At 39.3% G+C, this 21,675-nt stretch overlaps 1 protein-coding gene across 1 annotated transcript in view; it reads left to right on the top strand.

Annotated features, from left to right (window-relative positions):
• Nucleotides 1-3,295: 3,295 nt before the first annotated feature.
• Nucleotides 3,296-21,675, top strand: part of PRKCD (protein kinase C delta) — a 40,711-nt gene continuing 22,331 nt past the window's right edge. The window contains exons 1-4 of the mRNA XM_056851773.1: nucleotides 3,296-3,430; nucleotides 6,248-6,447; nucleotides 9,305-9,365; nucleotides 20,779-20,935. Coding sequence (XP_056707751.1) covers nucleotides 3,316-3,430; nucleotides 6,248-6,447; nucleotides 9,305-9,365; nucleotides 20,779-20,935 — 533 coding nt within the window. The 5' untranslated portion in view covers nucleotides 3,296-3,315. The remainder of the gene's footprint in view (nucleotides 3,431-6,247; nucleotides 6,448-9,304; nucleotides 9,366-20,778; nucleotides 20,936-21,675) is intronic.

Below are 21,675 nucleotides of genomic sequence, written 5' to 3'. Positions count from 1 at the left end.
TGTAACAGAACTTTCCTCTGTGTCTTGGCGTGGATTCATAGGCATGGTCTTATTTAAACTGTGCTGTAACCAGTTCAAAGTGGCTTATTACGCAACCAGAGATAACTAGCCTTTGCAGTTACTGTGCTGGTGTGCTGATGTAGCTGTCTCACACGAGTTGAAGCAAAATTCAGATCAGCCTCAGTTTAGTGAGAAGACAAGACCCACTGGAAAAGGCAATAATGAAAGGAAAAGAAGACCATCTAACATGAGATGGGTTGACTCAATAAAGGAAGCCATGGCATTCAGCTTGGAAGACCTGAGCAAAGCCGTCAGTGATAAGACGTTTTGGAGATCATTAATTCATAGGGTCACCATAAGTTGGAAGTGACTTGGTAGTACATATCACACACACACACACACACACACCCCTAAGCTTGTACAAAACCACACAGTGAAGGTTTTCGCATCATGTTGAAATTGAGCCAGAGTCTTTAGAACATAAGGAGGTTATAATACTTTTCACGTTACAGATCAATCTAGCTCAGAGGGTTTGTGTTATGTAGGGCTTTCAACACCTTAAAGACTAACTACGTTTTATTCCAGCACAAGTTTTCAAATATGCTTATACATGGGCCATGAAAGATTTTACTAGAATAAAATGTTAGTTTTTAAGGTGCCACAAGATATTCAGAGTGTAAAGTAGAAATAAATATTTAAACATATTTAAAGCCAGAGTTGTTTGAGGTTTTAGTCAGGCCTTAAAGTAAGCATTTTGCCAAAACAAACATGAGATTTGCCTGACAAGTGTTAAGACCTTGTTTTTTGGAAATGCAGAGTAAGATTCTTTTACATGATCTTCACCTTTTGAAATCTTTCTCTTCGAAGTTCCAGACCGTTGTCAATCACAGGGGAATAGAAATCATGCTTTGAGTGGCTGATAAGGAACATCTTAATTATTAAGAGTCAGTGAAGAAGTTGTTCATTCTGTTCAGGAATTCATGAGTTACTTCAATTGAGCTGCAGCTCAGTGATAGAACTTCTGCCTTGCATGCAGAAGATCCTAGGTTCAATCACCAAAAGGATCAAGTAGCACCTGAGACTCTGGAGTAGACAAGGCAGATCTTGATAGACAAGCAGGCTTACTTGGTATAAGGGAACTTCATGTGTTTTCAGCTGTTCTGGAATGCAATTGTTCTTTGTAAATACTAAAGAAAACATTGTGTTATGTTTGGGAAAGCTGAAGGCTTCTGTCTTAAGAGTTTTAGTATATGGCTTGCTTTTTTCGTATTACATACTTTTAACACACTCTTATCACAATAAGTTAATGTTCTGAAGCATTTCCCAAGGCACAAGGTCTCATAAGAACAGAAGCCCTGCAGGATAAGACCAGTGGTCCAGCCAGTCCAGCATCCTGTCTCACATTGTGGCCTGCCAGTTCCTCTGGAGGGTGAATAACAAGACACAGAAGCTGAGGCCTTCCCCTGATATTGCCTCCTGGCACTGGTATTCAGAGGTTTACTGCCTCTAAATGTGGAGGTTCACTTTGGTCATCATAACTAGTAGCCACTGGTAGAACTATCCTCCATGAATCTGTCTAACCCCCTTTAAAAAGCAGTCTTGTGTCTGTGGTCATCACTATATCCTCTGGCTGTAAATTTGTGCTCTGTTGGTTTTGGCCCCTGTTGTTGAATAGGATGAAAATAAAAATTCTTAAAAAATGTATGTGGCATTATTTACATTTAGTTTAGGACCTAGCATTTATTAGGTCCACAGTTGTTTGAGCAAGCACAATACAAGTATTTATACTGCTTTTGTTGTGTTTCACAATCCTCTCTGAGTGCTATTCCATCTGCTCTCAATTTACTAGTGGAGGTTGACCCCTAGCTAACTTGTTCGCTCAGAAATAAGACTCCCTATGTTCAGTAATGTTTACTCCCAGTTAAGTGCAGATGAGATGGCACTGTAAATCTGCTAAATTATTTGGCTATTTCTGTTCTCCTCTTCCAAAGAAACTATAACCCTATTGGATAGAAATGGACATGTAATTTTGCAAAATATTTTTTGTAATTTGGAATCAAATCTACATCACCAAAGGTAAAGAGCAGTAACATCTGTCTTGCGAATTGCCAAGGTAGATTCTGTTGTAATGTAATTCAGAATCAGGACTTTCATTTCCTGAATTAAGTTTTGGTTGATATTGTATTCTTTTCAGTATTTGCATCCATGTTTCCAATCTTGTATCTATTTGCATCCATTTTTCTCCATTTTCACTTTTGTGAGCTATTTCCTTATTTTACTAGTTTCAGTTACGGATTTGCAGCTATGTTGTGTTGCTGTATGATATTGCTAATCAGCTAACAAAACAGGAAGTAATAACTGGGTTGAATTTAACCACGGGTTTTGTGTCTGATTTCACTTGCAATGCCGTTACTGAGAATTATGAACTGAGCTGTGTTGTAAAATAGACTGGGAAATGTAACTAAATGTCTTATTGATGGTTCACCCAATTAAGGTGTAGAAAGTGGGCCATTGTATCAAACAGTACAAATGAATGTAACCGTATTGACTGAAAGGAGAATATTTGGTGATACTGATATCTTTTGAAACTAGGTGTCTTATAAAAATAATTCACCTGTGTGCACTAGAACTACTTTCAGTCTGAAGTAGAGCTTTTTATGGTTATGCTGCAAGGGGAAAAATGTACCTAACCTTTTTTCTACAAATGTGATGTGCCCACAGAGTTGATGACTGATTCCCAATGTGGCACCTATAGGTGCCATGGGGCCCACTAGTGAGTTTCCTGGCTCTACTTCATGAGTCTTGCAGATGAAATCCACAGCGTATTGAATGCAACAGAAAACAATGGGAGCTTCAGGTCACTCCTTACCGGCTGATAGACTTAAATGCTGAGCTCATCTCAGCTAGGTACATCACAGCTGTGTACTCTTGGCTTAACTGTAGACACAGTCTTTCTTATGTATTCTGGCTTTGCAACCTCTCCCTTTGGTGGCCAGAGACCAAACCCTCCCCCTTCCTTGGAAACTGAAACTAGACAGTGTCTCTTCCTTAAAGCAAAGAACCAACCCTGCCCCCCAAGACAGTCATTTTTGATTCACCTGCTACCCTTCCTTAAAATTCTAGAAGTGCCTACAAGGTTCAACAAGATTGGATACCCCTGCAGTAGAAGTGTCTCGACATATGGCATGTGTTATTTTTAAGTAGTATTTATTGAGTTCTTCTTTATTTTTTGAGCCAGGCCAATTTTCATTTTAGGTTTAACTTTATTTTTTCGTATTTTCTTCCCTGTGTAGGTCCACAACTGTGCTGTGAACTATGGCTCCCTTCTTACGAATATCGTTCAACTCGTTTGAACTAGGGCCTGTGCAGAACCATGGAGAACAACTACAGCCATTCTGTGCAATAAAAATGAAAGAGGCCTTGACTACAGGTAAGAAGACTTACTGGCTTTATTTATAGACTGGGGTGCTTCACAGATGTTTTGGAAGACTGGAGGATGAACCTCTTGATCCTGTGTTCATTTACTTTGAATTAAGTCTTATGGAACTGAATGAGTCATACTCCCAAATAAGTGTGAATTAAGGTTTTGCAGTATTCAGTTTCTTGTTTAATTTTGCACTATGTGCCAGGGTTTTTTTTTAACTCAGTGTGACACAAAGTAGTAGCAAGGGTTGACTACTTGATTAGTCAAGAAAGGTTTGGTCAATTGAGCAGTCAAATATTGTAACGTATTGGTCAAGTATTTCTTTATAGTTAACGTTTGATAATCAACCGGCTTTGATGCTTATGCATCAAAAAGTCATGCTTAAAATCTTGCAACAAAGACTGTTACCATATATGGAACGAGAAATGCCAGATATTCAAGCTGGATTCAGAAAAAGAAGAGGCACTGGAGATCATATTGCAAATTTACGTTGGTTACTGGAGCATGCAAAAGAATATCAGAAGAAAATCAGCTTGTGTTTCATAGATTACAGCAAAGCTTTTGACTTTGTGGATCATGAAAAGCTGTGGTTGGTTTTAAAAGAAATAGGTGTGCCACAACATCTGTTTTGATGTGCAACCTATATTCTGGATAAGAGGTTACTGTTAGGACAAAATATGGAGAAACAGAATGGTTTTAGCAAAGGTGTTAGACAAGGATGTATTCTATCTCCCTATCTGTTCAATATATGTGCACAACATATCATAAGGAAACCTAGATTAGATTTAGATGAAGGTGGAGTGAAGGTTGGTAGAAGGAACATTAACAATTTGACATATGCAGATCACACCACATTACTGGCAGAAAATTGTGAAGACTTGAACGATGCCTGATGAAAGTAAAAGCAGAAAGTGCTAAAGCAGGATTTTGAGGAATTACTCAACTTTAGGCTTAATGATGAAGAAATGGAAATCGTTAAAAAAATTCTGTTCCTTGGCTGAATCATCAACCAAAAGGGAGACTGCAACCAAGAAATCAGAAGGAGATTGAGACTGGGAAGGGCAGCCATGAGGGAGCTAGAAAAGATCCTTAAGTGTAAGGATAATTTGCTGGCAACCAAGATCAAGTTAATTAATACTATAATATTTCCCATTACTATGTATGGATGTGAAAATTGGACAGTTAGGAAAGCTGACAGGAAGAAAGTTGATTTATATGAAATGTGATGTTAGAGGAAGGTTGAAGGTGACTTTTATGGATACCATGGTCCACCAAAGAAGACAAAGCTGACCAAACTGAGGCTATTATACTTTGGTAACATTATGAAAAGACAAGACTCACTGGAAAAGATGGTAAGGCTAGGAAAAGTTGAAAGCGGCAGGATAAGAGGAAGACCCAACATGAGATGGATTGAGTTAATAAAGGAAGCCACAAGTTTGCAAGACTTGAGCAAGGCTATTAATGATAGGACATTTTGGAGGTCATTAATTTGTAAGGTCGCCATAAGTCGGAAGTGACTTAACACACACGCATACCCAGAGCAGAGATCTGGTTATAATCTGTGCTGAACAGCTTTTTTCAAAATAAAGGGGGGGCTCTGAATCCAGGTAAAACTTTTTGACTAAAGTTGAGGAGATAAAGCAGAAGCCTGCACAATGCAGAACATCCTCAGGTGGCTGTTTGTGAACATCTGAAGTTATTTGGCAAGCTAAATTAAGCCAGCATGTCAAATGTATCATTTATAAAGTTGGCTTTGGCAGATCTTGCCTAATAAAGGAATACTAAGGTACCGTTCTTCACTGCTGTTTAGACACCTCATCATAGTAAGAAGTGTGCATCAAGCAAACAGCTGCTGAATCAACATGAACTTGACTCTAAACTCCCACCTCAAAAAGTTGTTTGGATATTAACAACCCAGTTACTCCCATTGTGGATACTTTGGTGATATTGCTGTTCAGTTGGATGGTAATAATATAAGACTAAGCTAAATTAAGCGTGTGCATTCTTCCCATATACAAAATACTTTTGCACCTCTGAAAATTACGGTTATCATTAAATTATAGGTGTATTTCCATCTGTCCTCATACTGTGTAGTGGGACTTCCCTGTTTCCCACTCCTGTGGCAGTCTTCTGTATTGACTAGAATCTTAATAAGAACTATGAATTGCTCCCATTCCCCCCAAACATTCTGTTAAGTAGATAGTCCAGGATAGAAAGCTGGGATGCTCAGCTCCTAGCCAGAGATACAAATGTTGAAAATATATATTGAAAGAAAAATTGCCAAGAAGCTGGCTCCTTAAAGCACACTTGTTGAATGTGCTCTGCTATAATGCTATAATACAGTGTTGAGAGGAAGTAGAAAAGGCAGAGGGGGGATAGTGCAAGAAACAAAATGAATTAGTGACATCACTAAACAGAATATACTTAAAGCACAGATACTTGCTCTTCACAAAAGAGCAGCAGGATCATCTTCCTAAGGACATAATTGTACATACTTTAGTATTTACAGAGACAACAGTCTTGGCCCACTGGAAAAGGTACTAATTCCCAAAGTCCCTGTATGGTACAACTGACTTTGGAATGATGTAGTGTTGCATAAACTTTCTTTTCTATTTATTACAAAAAATATACCCTTCCTTTCACCATGGCAGCTGTGGGAGTTACCACTGCTATAAATAATACAAATATTTCAAAATTTCCTCTGTGCCTCATTATCTCATAATTGCTGAGATTATCTCCTGCCTTTGATTCTATACAAATGTTCCATTACCTATAATACTATCATGCTAATTTTTAACAAGTATATTTTTGTGACATTTCCAGAGAGGGGGAAAACCTTAATTCAGAAGAAACCTACTATGTACCCAGAATGGAAATGTTCTTTTGATGCCCATATCTACGAGGGACGTGTTATTCAAATTGTTCTTATGAAGGCTGCTGAAGAGCCATTATCTGAAGTGACTGTAGGTGTGTCTGTTTTGGCTGAAAGATGTAAGAAAGGCAACGGGAAGGCAGAATTTTGGGTAAGTGTAATGATGAGCCTTAGTTTGATGACTGTTCTGAACTGTTATTTCTTCCATTTTACACAGAAGAGAAAGGAAGAAGTAACCTGCTTTAACAGGTGTGGTTGTGCCTCTAAACAGTTTTTATGGAAAAGAAAAAACAAACACTGCTTATAGAGCTTGTGAAGTGTCAGTCCTTATTTACTGGCAAAGCCAATCCATAGTCTTGGATAGCAGTGATCCAGGTGTTGACACAGTATAGTCCATAATTATTTTCAGTGACCTGGTAATCAGTTGTACATATCACATATGAGGGCCAAACTATAAAAATGTTTGAATCATGAAGTTCCATGATTGGTATTTCCATCGAGTGACGATTCTCCTGATCTCCTATGTGACTATAGTGCTGGGAAGGGGGAGTTCCCAATTGCAAATACCCCGCCCAGCTTCTTTAAGCCTCGGTTGGGAAAAAATACAGGTACTCATCTTGTGCCTGTTCCCCCCCACACACACACACACCAGATATAAAACACCATTAAAAAAAAATTAAAAAAAATTATTTTCTCCAAAATCTTAACTTGACTGTTCAACAAGTTTAAAAGTCCATTGTCATCAAAATTACAATAACAGAAAAACAAAACTTTGTTGATATATTATAACATTAAATTTAAATTGCTTTTGACCTCCCTCCACCTCCTTCCATCTAGAAATAAAATTATTTCTCTTTTGTAAATGGTTACTAATCTTACATATCATTGCATTCACTAATATATTAATTACTTAATAAACCAATTATAACATAACATTTTGCCCTTATTATAAATTTAACATATGATAAAAAGCTATTTTTACTTATATGTATAAAAGGATTAGTTTAATGAATACCCTCTAAACGACCCCATTTGAAATTCAGTTTCACAATAAGTTTTCCATGCCCCCCATTCTTCCGAAAATTGCATATTATCTTTTCGATTCATTAAAGGTGTAAGTTTTGCCATTTCCATCAGGTCCATCATTTTCTGTATCCAGTCTTTTTTATCTGGTATTTCAGTCAGTTTCCATTTAGCTGCATATGTCAATCTTGCTGCAGTAGTGGCATACATCAAAAATGATCTTTCGGTAATTATAGTGTCCGGTATCATACTTAATAGCATCATTTCAGGTATCTTTGGGATATTATTCTGTAAAATCAGCCTCATTTCATTATATATTATGTCCCAGAATTTTTTAGCTTTTTCACAAGTCCACCACATGTGATGAAATGAACCAATTTTGTTTTTACACTTCCAACATTGTGGGGACATTGTTTTGTAAGTCTTTGCCAGTTTTTTCGGTGTCAGATACCAACAGTACATCATTTTGTAAATATTTTCTCTTAATGATTGAGAGAATATGGATTTCATATCTCGAGACCAAAGTCTTTCCCATTTATGAAGTTGTATATCGTGACCCAACATTTGTGCCCAATTAATCATAGTGGGTTTAATTCTTTCTTGCTCACAATAAAGTTCCAACAATAACTTGTAGATTTTCGATACTAAGTGTTCATTTGTATCCAATATAAATTTTTGAAAGGTCGATTTATTTTTTGAAAATCCCACTTTTTGATCTTGAAGAAAAACCGATTTTATTTGATAATATTGGAACCAAGTTAGATTGTCTTTAACTTCTTCATGTTCTTTAAGTGAGCAGTGTACTCCTTCCCACTTTAAAAGATCTTGATAAGTAATAAATTGGGCTGGTCTTATCTTGTGCCTGTTTCACCCACACACACACACACACAAGATATAAAACACCATTAAAAGCCACTGTTGATTAGGGAAATGGTTCATGAATGTAGAAGTGAGTTAAACATCCTCTTCCTAGCACCTTAGTCTCAATTTAGATCAGGCCTCTTCACAGTTACTTTTTAGGCCGATATTACATGTTGGGAGTTCTCATTGTAGGAATGTATCATTTGAACCTCAGAGGTCCACAGCAGATACCTGCAGGGGTCTAGTTCAGTGAATACTGCTGCTTTCTATGAGTTTCTCTTGAGTGTTTTGAAATGAGTCTGCATGAATTTTACCTGTGTTTAAGGCAGGTTTCTCAGGACCTTTCTTTCAGCAGCAACTTCTTGTTTAATGATGTGTAATTCTGTCCTTGGGATGGGAAAGGCAAGGCAAGGGAGGTAAAGAGGAGTACATGTCACTCTTGCATCTATTAGTAAGTGATTACTTACAGGCCAAGTAAGTAGGCCTTAGTTCTTCCCATCCTTGGGATAGAGCTATGTATTTGCAGAAACAAGGCTTCTGAAAGTAGCAGGTCCATGTCTAGTTCTGCCTTCTGCTGTCCATAACACATGGCTCAGATCTTAACATCATTACTGGTGTGCATTTTCCCACTCCAACCATTGGCTTTCAGTAACATGCCATGACATCAGGTAAGCTAAATTGTATGTTATGAGTGGAAACTTAACATAGGCCTGCACTGTTGACAGTCCTTTGTTTTGGATTTAAAAAAAAGCTTTTGCAAAAGAGTATTTATAATTTGTTGTTGGTGATATGAAATCATATTCTGTGAATTTAGAAATATTGATTCTGGCAAAAAATTGAACCAGTGGAATTTAGATAATTCAAAAAAGCTATAAAGGGCCATGTAGCTGAACAGTCCAGCCACATGCACCCATAAAATGTAGTGCCACATCCAGACACTGTTGAGTTAGAAAAGCAAAATGTCAATACAGTAGCCACTGATAAATGGAACAGAGAAGGAAAGCTGCTGCTGCTTCCTATGACTTGTTCCTCTAATCAGCCATGTGAGACATTTGAATTCCATCGAGATAATGGGAAGGTTTTAATGTAACAGGGATGTAATTCTTTGATTTCTTTCTTCTTAGCTTGATTTACAACCACAAGGGAAAGTATTGATGTCTGTGCAGTACTTTCTAGAAGATGCAGGTAAGGAGATTTGTTGAGTTTTTTAGTTAAACATGTGTAGGCCTAGTCCAAATCTTGAGTCAGGAAATTCTTTACATATGCAACAGAGAATCTTTATGCTTGACTTAAAGAAGGAAGCATAGCTGCTCCCATGCTCTGAGCAATGTACATGCCGAGGATTGACTACATGTGCATTAATACGGCCTGAATGTAACAGTTGGAGTATTGTGTGGAACAGTGCAGTTTTTATTCAGTGAAATATTAGCAATCATATCTAGTCTTTGGATATGTGAAAACTATAGCCTTGAGTGAAACCAGATGTAAGACTTGTTCAGCTAGTACAAACAGGAATGGTAGACAGTGTGTTATTAGTAGTATTGTATTATTTTTTGACCTGGCCTGGATGGCCCAGGCTAGCCTGATCTCGTCAGATCTCAGAAGCTAAGCAGGGTCAGCCCTGGTTAGTATTTGGATGGGAGACCACCAAGGAATACCAGGGTTGCTGTGCAGAGGAAGGCACTGGCAAACCACCTCTGTTAGTCTCTTGCCATGAAAACCCCAAAAAGGGGTTGCCATAAGTCGGCTGCGACTTGACGGCACTTTACACACACACACATTAATATTTACTGCACTATCAGTATCATCAAGAAAACTTGTCTTAAATGACTGTACAGTAGATGGGGGAAAACATACCATCTGGTATTTACTATAACCTAAATCCACAACAATGTAAATTGGGGGGGGGGTGGAATAAGTCACCACTCAGAATTATTTGAGCTCTATGTAATTGGTAAACACACCAGTTCATATCTTTAAAAATGTGCTCATCATATTGTTTACACTTTTTTCCCTGTGCATTGAGAACTTGGTGCATCCTCATGTTCCTCTAAATTTTGAAGAATGACAATTCCAGCATGATGCCTCTTATACCCATGTCTTCTCAGTTTTTTCAGATGGATGAGAAAAAATTAAGAAACCAAAAAAGAGAGTAGAAAAATTGGGGAATACTGAGGAGGGGCCATTGCTCAGTGGTAGATCAGCTGCTTTCCTGCAGGTCCCAGGTTCACTTCCTGGCACCTCCAGCTAAACCTCTTCCTAGGACTCCAGAGAACTGTTGTCTGTCAGGGTAGATAGTATTGCCCTTGATAGACCAATGGTCTGACTCACCATAAGGCACCTTCATGTGTGTTCTTGATATATAAATTGAATTGATAATATGCCATCATTTGTATCTCAGTTTTCTACGGTATGAAATTTCAATCCATAATTGATCTGCTTTAGGGATCCTTATATGCTCCTTGATGCAAAAGAGTTTTTCCTTTTCTTCAGTGGTTGTGGCACAGTCAGATGTGGACACATCTGACTGTGGGCTTGCCTTTGAAGTGAATGATCAAGTCATCATGCATGGGTGATCCAATCACATTCATGGTTTGGATCAGAGCCAGCATTTGAATGCTTATCATCACATGACACTGGTTCAAAACAAAAGATTGCTACACAATATGAACACATAAAGCCGTATTAAGTCAAGCTGTTGGCTCATCTTATCCAGAATTGCTGTCATCTCTGGCAGTTGTGCTCCCAAGTCCCAGGCAAAATCCTTTTCAAACTCTACTGTTGGAGTTGCCAGGAAATGAGCCTGGGATTGTCTGTATGCAAAGTATGTGTCTCTGCTATTGAGCTGTTGTCCTTCTCATTTCCCCCCCTGTGCTATCTTAGTATTGCTGCATGATAGGCATTAGGCAAAAAGTGAAAATGATAAAATCTTTATGACGAATTGCAGGACACAGAACAGTTCTTCATGATGAATTATCATGTGCGTGTGAGTTTAATTTGGCAGGAACTTGGCATGTGTATTTCATTATAAAAATTGCAGGGTTGGTAGAATAGAAATGGACAATAAGACACTTGCTTATTCAGTGATATTTTCTCATCTCACAACAATTTACCATCTGTTACTAGACATCCTCACTTGCTGCAGGGTAGAGTATAAATAATTAAAACTGAACCACTATGACCTTGCTTTGTATCAAAATTAACAAATGCCAACAATGTACTGTTTTTACTGCCTTACAAGGTACTTTAATTATTGATGCATGCATGATAGCACAATCTCGATGTTTGAAAAAGATAGAAATTTAAAGTGCCTTTATTCCTGAAGCAGACTCATTTGTGTATATAGTAGTTTACTGCTTTTCGTCCGATGAAAAATCAACTTCAGTGATTTCAGTGAAGTATCAAAAGTTGGAATAAGAAAAATATTGGAATAAGAAAAAATACTGGAATATATTGAAATACATTGGAAAATATTGGAATAAGAAAAATATTGTTGATAGTTTCTCAAATAGTAGGTTATCCGGGCTGTGTAACCGTGGTCTTGGTATTTTCTTTCCTGACGTTTCGCCAGCAGCTGTGGCAGGCATCTTCAGAGGAGTAACTCAGTGTTACTCCTCTGAAGATGCCGGCCACAGCTGCTGGTGAAACATCAGGAAAGAAAATACCAAGACCACGGTTACACAGTCCGGATAACCTACAAGAACCAATGAACTCTGACCGTGAAAGCCTTCAACAATATTTTCTCAAATAGTAGTTTCTCAAATAGTACTTGGGGATGGTAGGGTAATTTTCTTTACAAGATTGTCTAATGAGTTCTAAAAGTTACTTTTGAACCAAAAACATCAGTCAAAAGAATTCTTGTGTTCACTAATTCATACTAAAATATTAGCAGAAACAAAACTCCTGTTTCCCTCAGGTGAAAATCTCTGCTCTGTGGGCTTAGGTTATGATTCCCAGCTTGCACCCCAATCTTTATTTGCTTGTTCCTTAAAATATTTAACACTGACTTTTCACAAGTAGTGCCCAAGATGGCTAACAATAATAGGCCAAGTAGGCATCCAACAACAACTTAAAACAGAACAATACTCAAAAACTACAATTCTTTCATTAACAACAAGGTGCAAAAAGTCCCAAGTTCATCAACTGTATTTTCAGTAAATGAAAAAAAAATCATTAAATCAATGACAAGCCCTCTGAAAAATTTTATGTATCTATTTACTACATTTATACCCTGCCTTTCTACCCATTGGGGACTTAAAGTGGCTTACATCATTCTCCTTTCCTCTGGTCAGATTTACATTTGTGTCTAAAAGGTTTATGCCCTTCTTACCTTTTTGGTTAGACCAAAGTGTAGGAAAAATAATTGAAAATGCCTATGCAGAGGCAGACTGAGCAACCATCGGAGGTGGTACATTTAAGAAGACATTGATCTGTGAGTGCAGTAGTGCATGGGTGCATGGGTTTATATAGGAAGAGACAGATATCTGTAAGGCAACCTAACCTGAGCCTGGAAACAAATAGGCACATGGTCCAAAACAGGTGCTACATGTTTGTATCGGCTTACCCCATTGAACATATGGTCCACTGTATTTTACACTAATCATACTTTCTAAATTGCCTATAAGGGCAGCCTCAAGCTAAGTGCATTATGATAATCCAACCTTCTAGTTATGGTACTATGGATCAGCATGGCTGAGCAGCATAGTGCAAATTTACAAGCTAGGTGGAATTTGTAGAAGGGCACCCTTAGCAACAAGACCAACCCATTTCTCTAACAAGAAGGCTGGGTCCAAAAATAACCCAAGAATCTTCATGTGATTTTCAAAAAGACAGCCTTGTGCCAGTGAAGGTCAGCAGCTCTCATCCCTCTAAGGTCTTGTCTTTATCAACCTTCTGCCTTGTTGTCTGCGTTAATTTTAGCTTGTTCCTTTCCATTCTCTTGACTGCAGCTTCCAGACAGCAGTTCAATACAGAGGCAGCCACTTCTGGACAATTATTTTAAAAAAATAGAGCTGGGCATCAACAGCATATTGATGACACTCAACATCAACATTCTGGACAGTGACACTTAATGGTGATACATATATGTTTAGAAGCATAGATAACAATACTGAACCCTGTCCATAGGTCAGATCTCAAAGAATTTCTTATGGAAATTCTGACACTCCCCAAGGCTCCAAAAGGATCTCTTCAAACTGGAAGAATGGGCATTAAAATGGCAAATGAGATTCAATGTGAGCAAGTGTAAAGTGATGCATATGGGACAAAAAATCCCAGCTTCACATATATACTGATGGGCTCTGTGCTGGCAGCGACAGACCAAGAAAGAGATCTTGTGGTGGTATTGGATCGCTCGATGAAGATGTCAACCTAGTGTGCGGCTGCTGTGAAAAAGGCAAATTCCATGCTGGCCATAATTAGACAAGGAACAGAGAATAAAACTGCTGCTATCATACTGTCCTTATACAAATCTGTGCTGAAACCACACTTGGAATACTGTGTACAGTTCTGGTCACCAAACCTTAAAAGGGATATTACAGAGCTTAAGAAGGTGCAGAAAAGAGCGACCAAATGATCAGGGGACTAGAGCAACTGCCCTATGAGGAGTGGTTAAAACGCTTAGGGCTGTTTAGCTTGGAAAGAAGGTGGTTAAGGAGAGACGTGATAGAGGTCTATAAAATAAAATGCATGGTATGGAGAGAGTAGACATAATACTAGAACATGGGTTCATCTACTGAAGTAGGACAGATTCAAAACAGATAAAAAGAAGTATTTCTTCACACAACACATAGTTAAGTTGTGGAACTCCCTGCCCCAGGATGTGGTGATGACTGCCAACTTTGAAGGCTTTAAGAAGGTAGTGGACATGTTCATGGAGGAGAGGGCTGTTCATGGCTACTAGTAAAATGGATACTAGTTATGATGCATACCTATTCTCCATGATCAGAGGAGCATTCCGAATGTATTAGGTGCTGTGGAACACAGGCAGGATGGTGCTGCTGCAGTTGTCTTATTTGTGGGCTTCCTAGAGGCACCTGGTTGGCCACTGGGTGAACAGACTGCTGGGCTTGATGGGCCTTGGTCTGATCCAGCATGGCTTTTCTTATGTTCCTATGAATCTCTGCCCTGTTTTCCAAAAGATCTAATAATTTGGAGTGGTCTATAGTATTCAAGTTTGCTGAAAGATTCAGTAAGATCAAAAGGCACATGTTACCCTTATCCAAGTGTAAAAAGGAGTTCATCCATCGTAGTGATCAATGCATTTTCTGTCCCCAAACCAGGCCTGAAATTGGTCAAGGGAAGATATGTCGTCCACGTACAGTGAAAGTTGCCACCACTCACTCAGGCATTTTACCTGCAAAAATTGAAATTAGAAACAGATCAATAGTTGACTGGATTATTTTTGGACAAGGATAACTTTTTCAACTCTAGATTCATTACAGTCTCCTTATGAGGTCACACAAAAAATTATTCATCCAAATAAATTGCCAATTTTCTGCAAGGGTAAAACTGCTTTTTCCCAGCATGCTTTTGCTAGCGTCAAGACTCAGGGATCCAATTTGATGGCCTTCACAGCTCCAAGAGTTCTGTCAATGTCCACTAAAGAGATAATCTAACACTATCCGTAGAATTCTAACAAAGAGATGCTCCATGACATCTCTAATACAGGATCTCTGATACAGGATTAGTCATCAACTTCTTGTCAGTGTTGGAATACAGCCTCTTGCCTGGTACTATATCCAGTGCAAATCCATTGCCACCACTCTTTATACAGCTGAATCTTGTGGCTTCAGCCATAAAAAAGACTAAAGTGACCTGCCCTAAAATTTCTTTACACCTTGTGATATTTTTAAAACAAAGAGAAAGGGCTCTTCTTCATTTTTGATAGTGAAGAGAAGAATTAAGGTACTGTTTGTCGCTGTTAGTGCATGTTAGAATTGGAAGCCCCCAAAACAGATTTTACCTTTTGTTATTAAAATTATGCTTATGGAAAGCAGATCTAGTACAGATGCCTTTGTTTATTTAAATGAAATTATTGACCTTATCCAGTCACAGAACGTAGCACTCGGTAGATGGTTTACTTTAGCACGGAGTGTCTCCATTTCTGCATTGAGCAGCTTGGGAGGCAGCTGGAATAGTTTTCTCTCATCTGAACGTTGAATTATCATGCTGCTGATTTCCGCTTCAAGAAGAAGGGGTTTGTGACTCTCTTATTTGAAAAATTAGTTGTTTCAGTAGGGTACAAATTCTTATGAAATCAGGACATTGATTTTTTGTGAGGATGGGGAAAGCAGTTATCTGACTGGGATTTTTTTTTTATTCTATTTTATGAACAATGTTTAGTGGGTGCACAATTTATTTTAAAGGGATGTCTGAAAACTTGGTGTCTCGTGCTAAGTGATGTATAGATGTGCATGCTAAATTAATAAACACAGCATCTTTAAATGGAGCTGGCAGAAAATAATTGCTCTAATAGTATTAACTGACAATTTGTCTTGCTCTAATCTGATGTCCCCCTTGCCCACGAGTCTTTCATTACTCCCACTCACTTCAACAGTGAGAAGTTTGTGTGAGACTTGGTGGTCTTTTCATGGGCTACAAACATCTGTAAAGGAAATATATCAATGTTAGTCACTCGTGCACTCTTGGGCGCTATGAAAAACGTGAGTCGCAAAATGTTGCAAAGAAAAGTTCCACTTTTTTGTAAAGTTGTCCTACCACTATTGTTTCACTTCTTTGTAGGACTCACAAAGAAATTACATGGAGGGGGCAGGACAAAAGGGGGGGATTCTCCTTTGACACTTTTGCACCTCAACCAGGCTTGTTCACACTGATCCAACAAAAGAGATGTGCACATGGAATAATGCTGCACATATCACTTGTCCTGGACATTAATTGATTCCTGCCCAAAGGCCCACAGATCCACTAGATAAATTTGCTTTCCAGTGCAGTTTCCATGGAACTGGCTGTGGTCACAGGGCTTTCAAGCCAGCTGTTGAAAAAACGGGCGGGGGGCGGAGGGAGGGTGCAGCAGGTTTCCTAGTTGAGAAATTGGGCACATGTTGTCTAAGAACAATTTCTTCCTTGTGATCCTTTAAATTGCAAAGGGGCATTCTTGTGAGAAAGCTGAATACAGAGAATACTGTGAGAAAGCTGAATGCCACTTCCCTCTTAAATACCAAGCCCAAGGAAAGCAAGCACTAAGCTTCTTATCAGTAACTCCCAGCCTCAGCTGACTGAGCTGACGTTTCAAGGCAGCGTATAAATGTTTCTTGCTACCATTTCAGGTTTTAAGAGTCTTTTTCTTTAAAAAATAACTTTCTACATACCTTGAAGGTCCCCCTTATATGTAGGAACCCATACCTGCATTTTATGTGGACTTATTTTGTCACACACATCACCAATTAGAGACACACCTGCTTTCTTGAAATAGGGAGTGATCATTCGTGTTGTTAATAAATAGTTGCTGTTGAAACTTTTGCTTGTCTTCTGCCAAGTCAGCCCACTGCTCCATCTATCTCAGTACTGCCTTCTCTGACTGGAAGTGACTCTCCGGGGCCTCAGGCAGAGAAAGGACTTTCACCACAGCAGCTACCTGAAACCCTTTAACTGGAGGTTCTGCAGATTGAACCTCTGTCCTTCTACATGCAAAGCATGTGCTCTATCAGTGTGTCTTTTTCTTAAGATGAGGTGTCTCATTAACTGTAGAATTAAAAGATACTCCTGTGAATTATTGGGTGGAAAATACAGTTGGAATCCATTTTTACCACTCTTGAATTTCATTAGTCTGTATGCAGTAACTGTTGCAATACTGCAGCTGTTTTCTGACACTTGTTTCAATGCTTTCTTCATAATTGGAATCATTACTTCCTTTATAATTCTGACAACTTATTTTGCAATACTGTGTAATTTTTACATTTAAAATTATTTTAAAGAGCAAATATAATTCACTTACATTGTATAATTGGGTGGAACTTTTAGATTCAAATGCTGAGAACTACGTGAAAAATCTTCATGTGATCACTTCATTGAGACTCCACCTTTCTCAAAGAGATTCCGTGTGGAGACACAGCACCAGGAACTGCTCCTTTCTTTGTTATAGAGGCTCCTTGGGTACCTCTTTGCCAGTTCCCCATTTTATCGATACTGCATATTGGCCTCTGTGAAGTTGTTTGTACCGTCATTACCCTGATGATGTGTGCTGCTCCTTGTAATATAGAAATTAATGGCTTTATCTGTCATCCTGATCCAAAATACATCTCTTATAGATTTCAGAAGAACATGTGTTTCTCACCATCGCAGCCTTAATTTCAGTTTACAGACAAACATTAGATTAACTTTCCACTCTGTGAACGGGCTGATCTTTATCTTGCTCCAAAAACCAGATGTTCTGTTGTACTTTTTGTTGAGAACATTTTTGGCACAGAGCTAAGGAGTGAGGGGAAGAGTTGGGAAGTATTATTGCTCATTTAATGTAAGGCCAGACAAACTGCCGTTATTTCCATTCACACAATCAACAAGAGAAAATGAAAAGCTTAAAGGGAAGGGGATTCCCCTTTTCTTTTGAAGCACAACCCAATGTTATTCATTCTCCCCCCCCCATTTCTCAGAGGACCCATTACACAAGGACATCAAATTAGTAAGGAGCTGAACTAAAGAAATGTAGTGTGTATGGGAATGTGAAGCAAGTGGAGAAGAGGAGGGAGAGTGCTAGGATATAATACAGGAGAAGAGGGAAGCCAATACAACCATGTCTTGTTTGGCTGTTTAGTTCTGTTTTCCTCGCTCATCCTGTCATAAGTCTTCCAATACAAGTATTTGTTTAAAATTAAGCTTAATTGCTATCCTCAGTTTACAGAGTACATGCAAATCTTCCCCATCCACCTGGTATAACTTCCAATTGAATCGAATGGTTAAGAGCGGTGGTTTGGAGTGGTGGACTCTAATCTGGAGAACTGGGTTTGATTCCCCACTCCTCCACATGAGCGGCGGAGGCTAATCTGGTGAACCAGGTTGGTTTCCCCACTCCTACACATGAAGCCAGCCGGGTGACTTTGGGCTAGTTACAGCTCTCTTAGAGCTCTCTCAGCCCCACCTACCTCACAGGGTGTCTGTTGTGGGAAGGGGAAGGGAAGGTGATTGCAAGCCAGTTTGATTCTTCCTTGTGGTAGAGAAAGTCGGCATATAAAAACCAACTCTTCTTCTTCCCCAGGCTCCATCCCCAAATCTCCAGGCATTTCCCAACCTGGAATTGGCTACCCTAAATAGTGTGGGGAGAGGGAATACTGTGGACAGTGAAGTGCCCCTCACAAGTTCTTGCAGGTTGTAGGTTGGCTGGTTGAGTAGGAAGAAGAGGAAGAAGCAGGTAAAGGGGAGAGGCTGTGGGTGCATTCAGGCAAGGGAAAGATGAAATACTGGTGGAGGAAAAAATGAGATGCCTCCCACAACTCCTTGCAGGTCCCCACCTGTGTGTGTATGTTAAATAATACTGTGTGTATCAAAACTTTTTCCTCATGCTGAATTTGCAGCAGTATGTGTGTCCCAGATTTTCATGTTATCAGTGAGTTCTATCAAAATGTTTATTACTCCCTCCCTTTTCCCCTTGCAGTTCAAGGCAGGTTATAATTACAAAATAAAACCTTACACAATGCAATAATCCTTCTTCCCAAGAATATGCCTGAAGCTTAAACCTCATTAAAAGTCCCATCAAAGAAAACACTCTTATAGTACGACCTGAAGATATCTAAAGATAGTGCCTCTCACTCAAAACCCGAAAAAGTCATGCAGGCATCCCCACAAGGATGCACTCCCAACAGTTCTAGGGATTGTTTTAGGCTTGTGTGTATACCGGCTTGATCTTCCCCTCATTCCCCAAAGGAGTTAGAAAGAAAGAAAGTGGATAGATTGTAGATGAAAAATAAAGCCCTGTTAATCAATGCCATTTCATAAATGCAAGAATGACAATCTCAATCTTGGTGTGATTATTCCCTTATTTTACAGCACTGCTCTACCTTCCTCTAATTCCTTTTGGGGGGACCCAACCAAGGAAGAGGTGTGTGTGTGCCCTGATAGGGACAAGAGAAAGGAGCTGCTGAGTTACGAGGCTGACATAGCCGGCAGTTGATGGGGGCTAGAAAATGCCTGGGAGTGAATCCAGGGGGCTTATGGATGTGAGAGTGAGGGGAACTTGCTGAGTCACAGAAATGCCTGTAGAGGGGGAGAGATGTGGAGCTCTGGTGTTGAGATAGAAGGAGAGAAAGGAGGGAACTGGAGCAGGATGATGGTGTGGGATGTTATTTGCAGAGGCCTAGCCTGATCTCATCAGAGCAGGGTTGACCCTGGCAAGTATTTGGATGGGAGACATCCAAGGAATACCAGGGTTATGACATGGAGGCAGGCCATATCAAACCACCTCTGAATGTCTCTTGGCTTGAAAACCCCACCAGGGGTCGCCATAAGTCAGATGTGACTTGACGGCAAAAAAAAAAAGTAGAAGACTCTTGGGCTAGATGTGATGGTAGAGAAGTGGGAAGAGGAAGATAGGGACAGAGAGAGAGATATTTAATCACACTTCACCTAATCCTATTGTTCCTGTGCTAGAATGGAGAATAGAGATCAGTCTGGAAGAGAAAATGTTGCATGGCTCCAGTCCCAATCCTTTTATACCTAGATTCTCCCCGTTTTCGGGGAATCCAGTGTTTCTGGAGTCAGATTAAATAAATATTATCTGCTAGTCTTGAGCTTCAGAGAAAATTATTATCCTTGCTAGTGTTTGTTTGGGGGCAATAGCTAACTGACAGGAGATAATCCAAACACAATGGTTAAGGTACAGAAGAAGCATTTTGCCCATATAATTAAATCAGGAAGGAGTCTCGATTTCTCCCTTTGATATGTGAGTCATTGTTTTAAAAACCCCTTTAAGTATTCTGTATTTTGTATTTGTATTTTGTTACAAACACTGGCCATACTTCATAAAGCCAGAATCTGAAATGGTGTTAGCTTGTCAGGATGTTGGCTTCAGGATGAACCCTCTTGGAAAGGGTATCTGAAAACCTCACTTTGCATATCCACCAGTTTTATCTGGCAGTTTAGTTGCTTGACACACTGAGTCTGATCAAGGCTGTTTCTTCCCTGGACTTTTGGCATCTGAACTCTGTGTCTGAGGTGTGTGCGTGAGGGGGGGAGGTATCTTTTCATGGCCCTTGCCCTATGTTCTGTGGTGTCTTAAAAGGGGTCTAGTGGTAACAGGGGCCCCTCACCTTCTCAGAGTCTCCATTTGACAAGGTGGGAACCACTATTAAAAGGACCAGGCTGTCGCTGATGCCAGGCATGGAACAACCAGATGATGTCAAATGGAAGTTGCAATTTTTGCTGGGCCTGTCCCAGTCTTGGAGAACTGCACGGATGTAAAACAGTCCAAAAAAGATGACAAAAGGGGTATAGGCATATGATTTTTCATGCACACATGATATTTTATTATTAAAGATAATTTAATTATTATTAAAGATTTGAATCAGCAATATGGATGACAAATGCTGTAATATGAAACTGTTACTTTGACAATTTCTCTTCTGTTGTATTTTTTTTTATCTGCTAGATTGCAAGCAGTCAATGAGGGAAGATGAAGGAACTGTGACAATAAACAGAAGAGGAGCAATCAAACAGGCCAAAATCCACTACATCAAAAACCATGAATTTATTGCTACCTTCTTTGGGCAGCCTACATTTTGCTCTGTCTGTAAAGACTTTGTCTGGTGAGGAAAACTACTGTTGTTGAGTCTTTTATTTAAAAAAAAACAGCTGTAACATATTTCTGAATCTGTGAAATTCCATGACCGCCTTTTACCAGTCTAGATGTCAGGGAAGGGTGTTATGAAACATATCAGTAATTATGCCCTTTTGTGTAGCCGTTTGGATGGGAGCAGGGTACAGCATATTCTGCTGTATGTGATACTCTAGAGCAGGCATTCAATAACATTCTTGCCCAGTGTGTGGTCCTGATACCAATCACAGCATACAGATTGCAGCTGCAGGTCCTATTCATGGATCCCCCAGGTTGCATCTGATGGCAGATCTTTAAAAGAACCTGTTGGAGGCTATTTATAGCTCTCTCTAAGGGAGGGGGACATTCTAAGGTAAATTAGATAAAGGCAATTTGGGTAAAGTGCAAAATCAGATCCTTCATTAGGCCCTTGAGCTAACTGTTAGTTGATGCAGATACTGCACAATTGGTTTTATGTGTTTTCAAATTCCAGCTACATTCAAGAGACAGGCTTGTAACAAAACCTTACAAGCAGTTTTCAGGAAAGAACTTGATAGACTAGATTCTCCAGCGTTAGGCTACAAATACATGAATAACTGTAGTCAGATCATGTCTCAGGGAAGAGCATAGTTGATGAATGTAAGTAATAAAAAGTGATGCAGCCCATAGCTCCAGATGCAGGAGCGCTCTGAGGCTGCTGACATTAATTCCTTCTCTAGATCCAGGATCCAT

Source organism: Euleptes europaea, chromosome 1, assembly GCF_029931775.1.
Source record: "Euleptes europaea isolate rEulEur1 chromosome 1, rEulEur1.hap1, whole genome shotgun sequence".
NCBI lineage: Eukaryota > Metazoa > Chordata > Lepidosauria > Squamata > Sphaerodactylidae > Euleptes > Euleptes europaea.
Note: the sequence above shows the minus strand (reverse complement) of the source record. Positions and strands in the feature narration are given on the sequence as shown.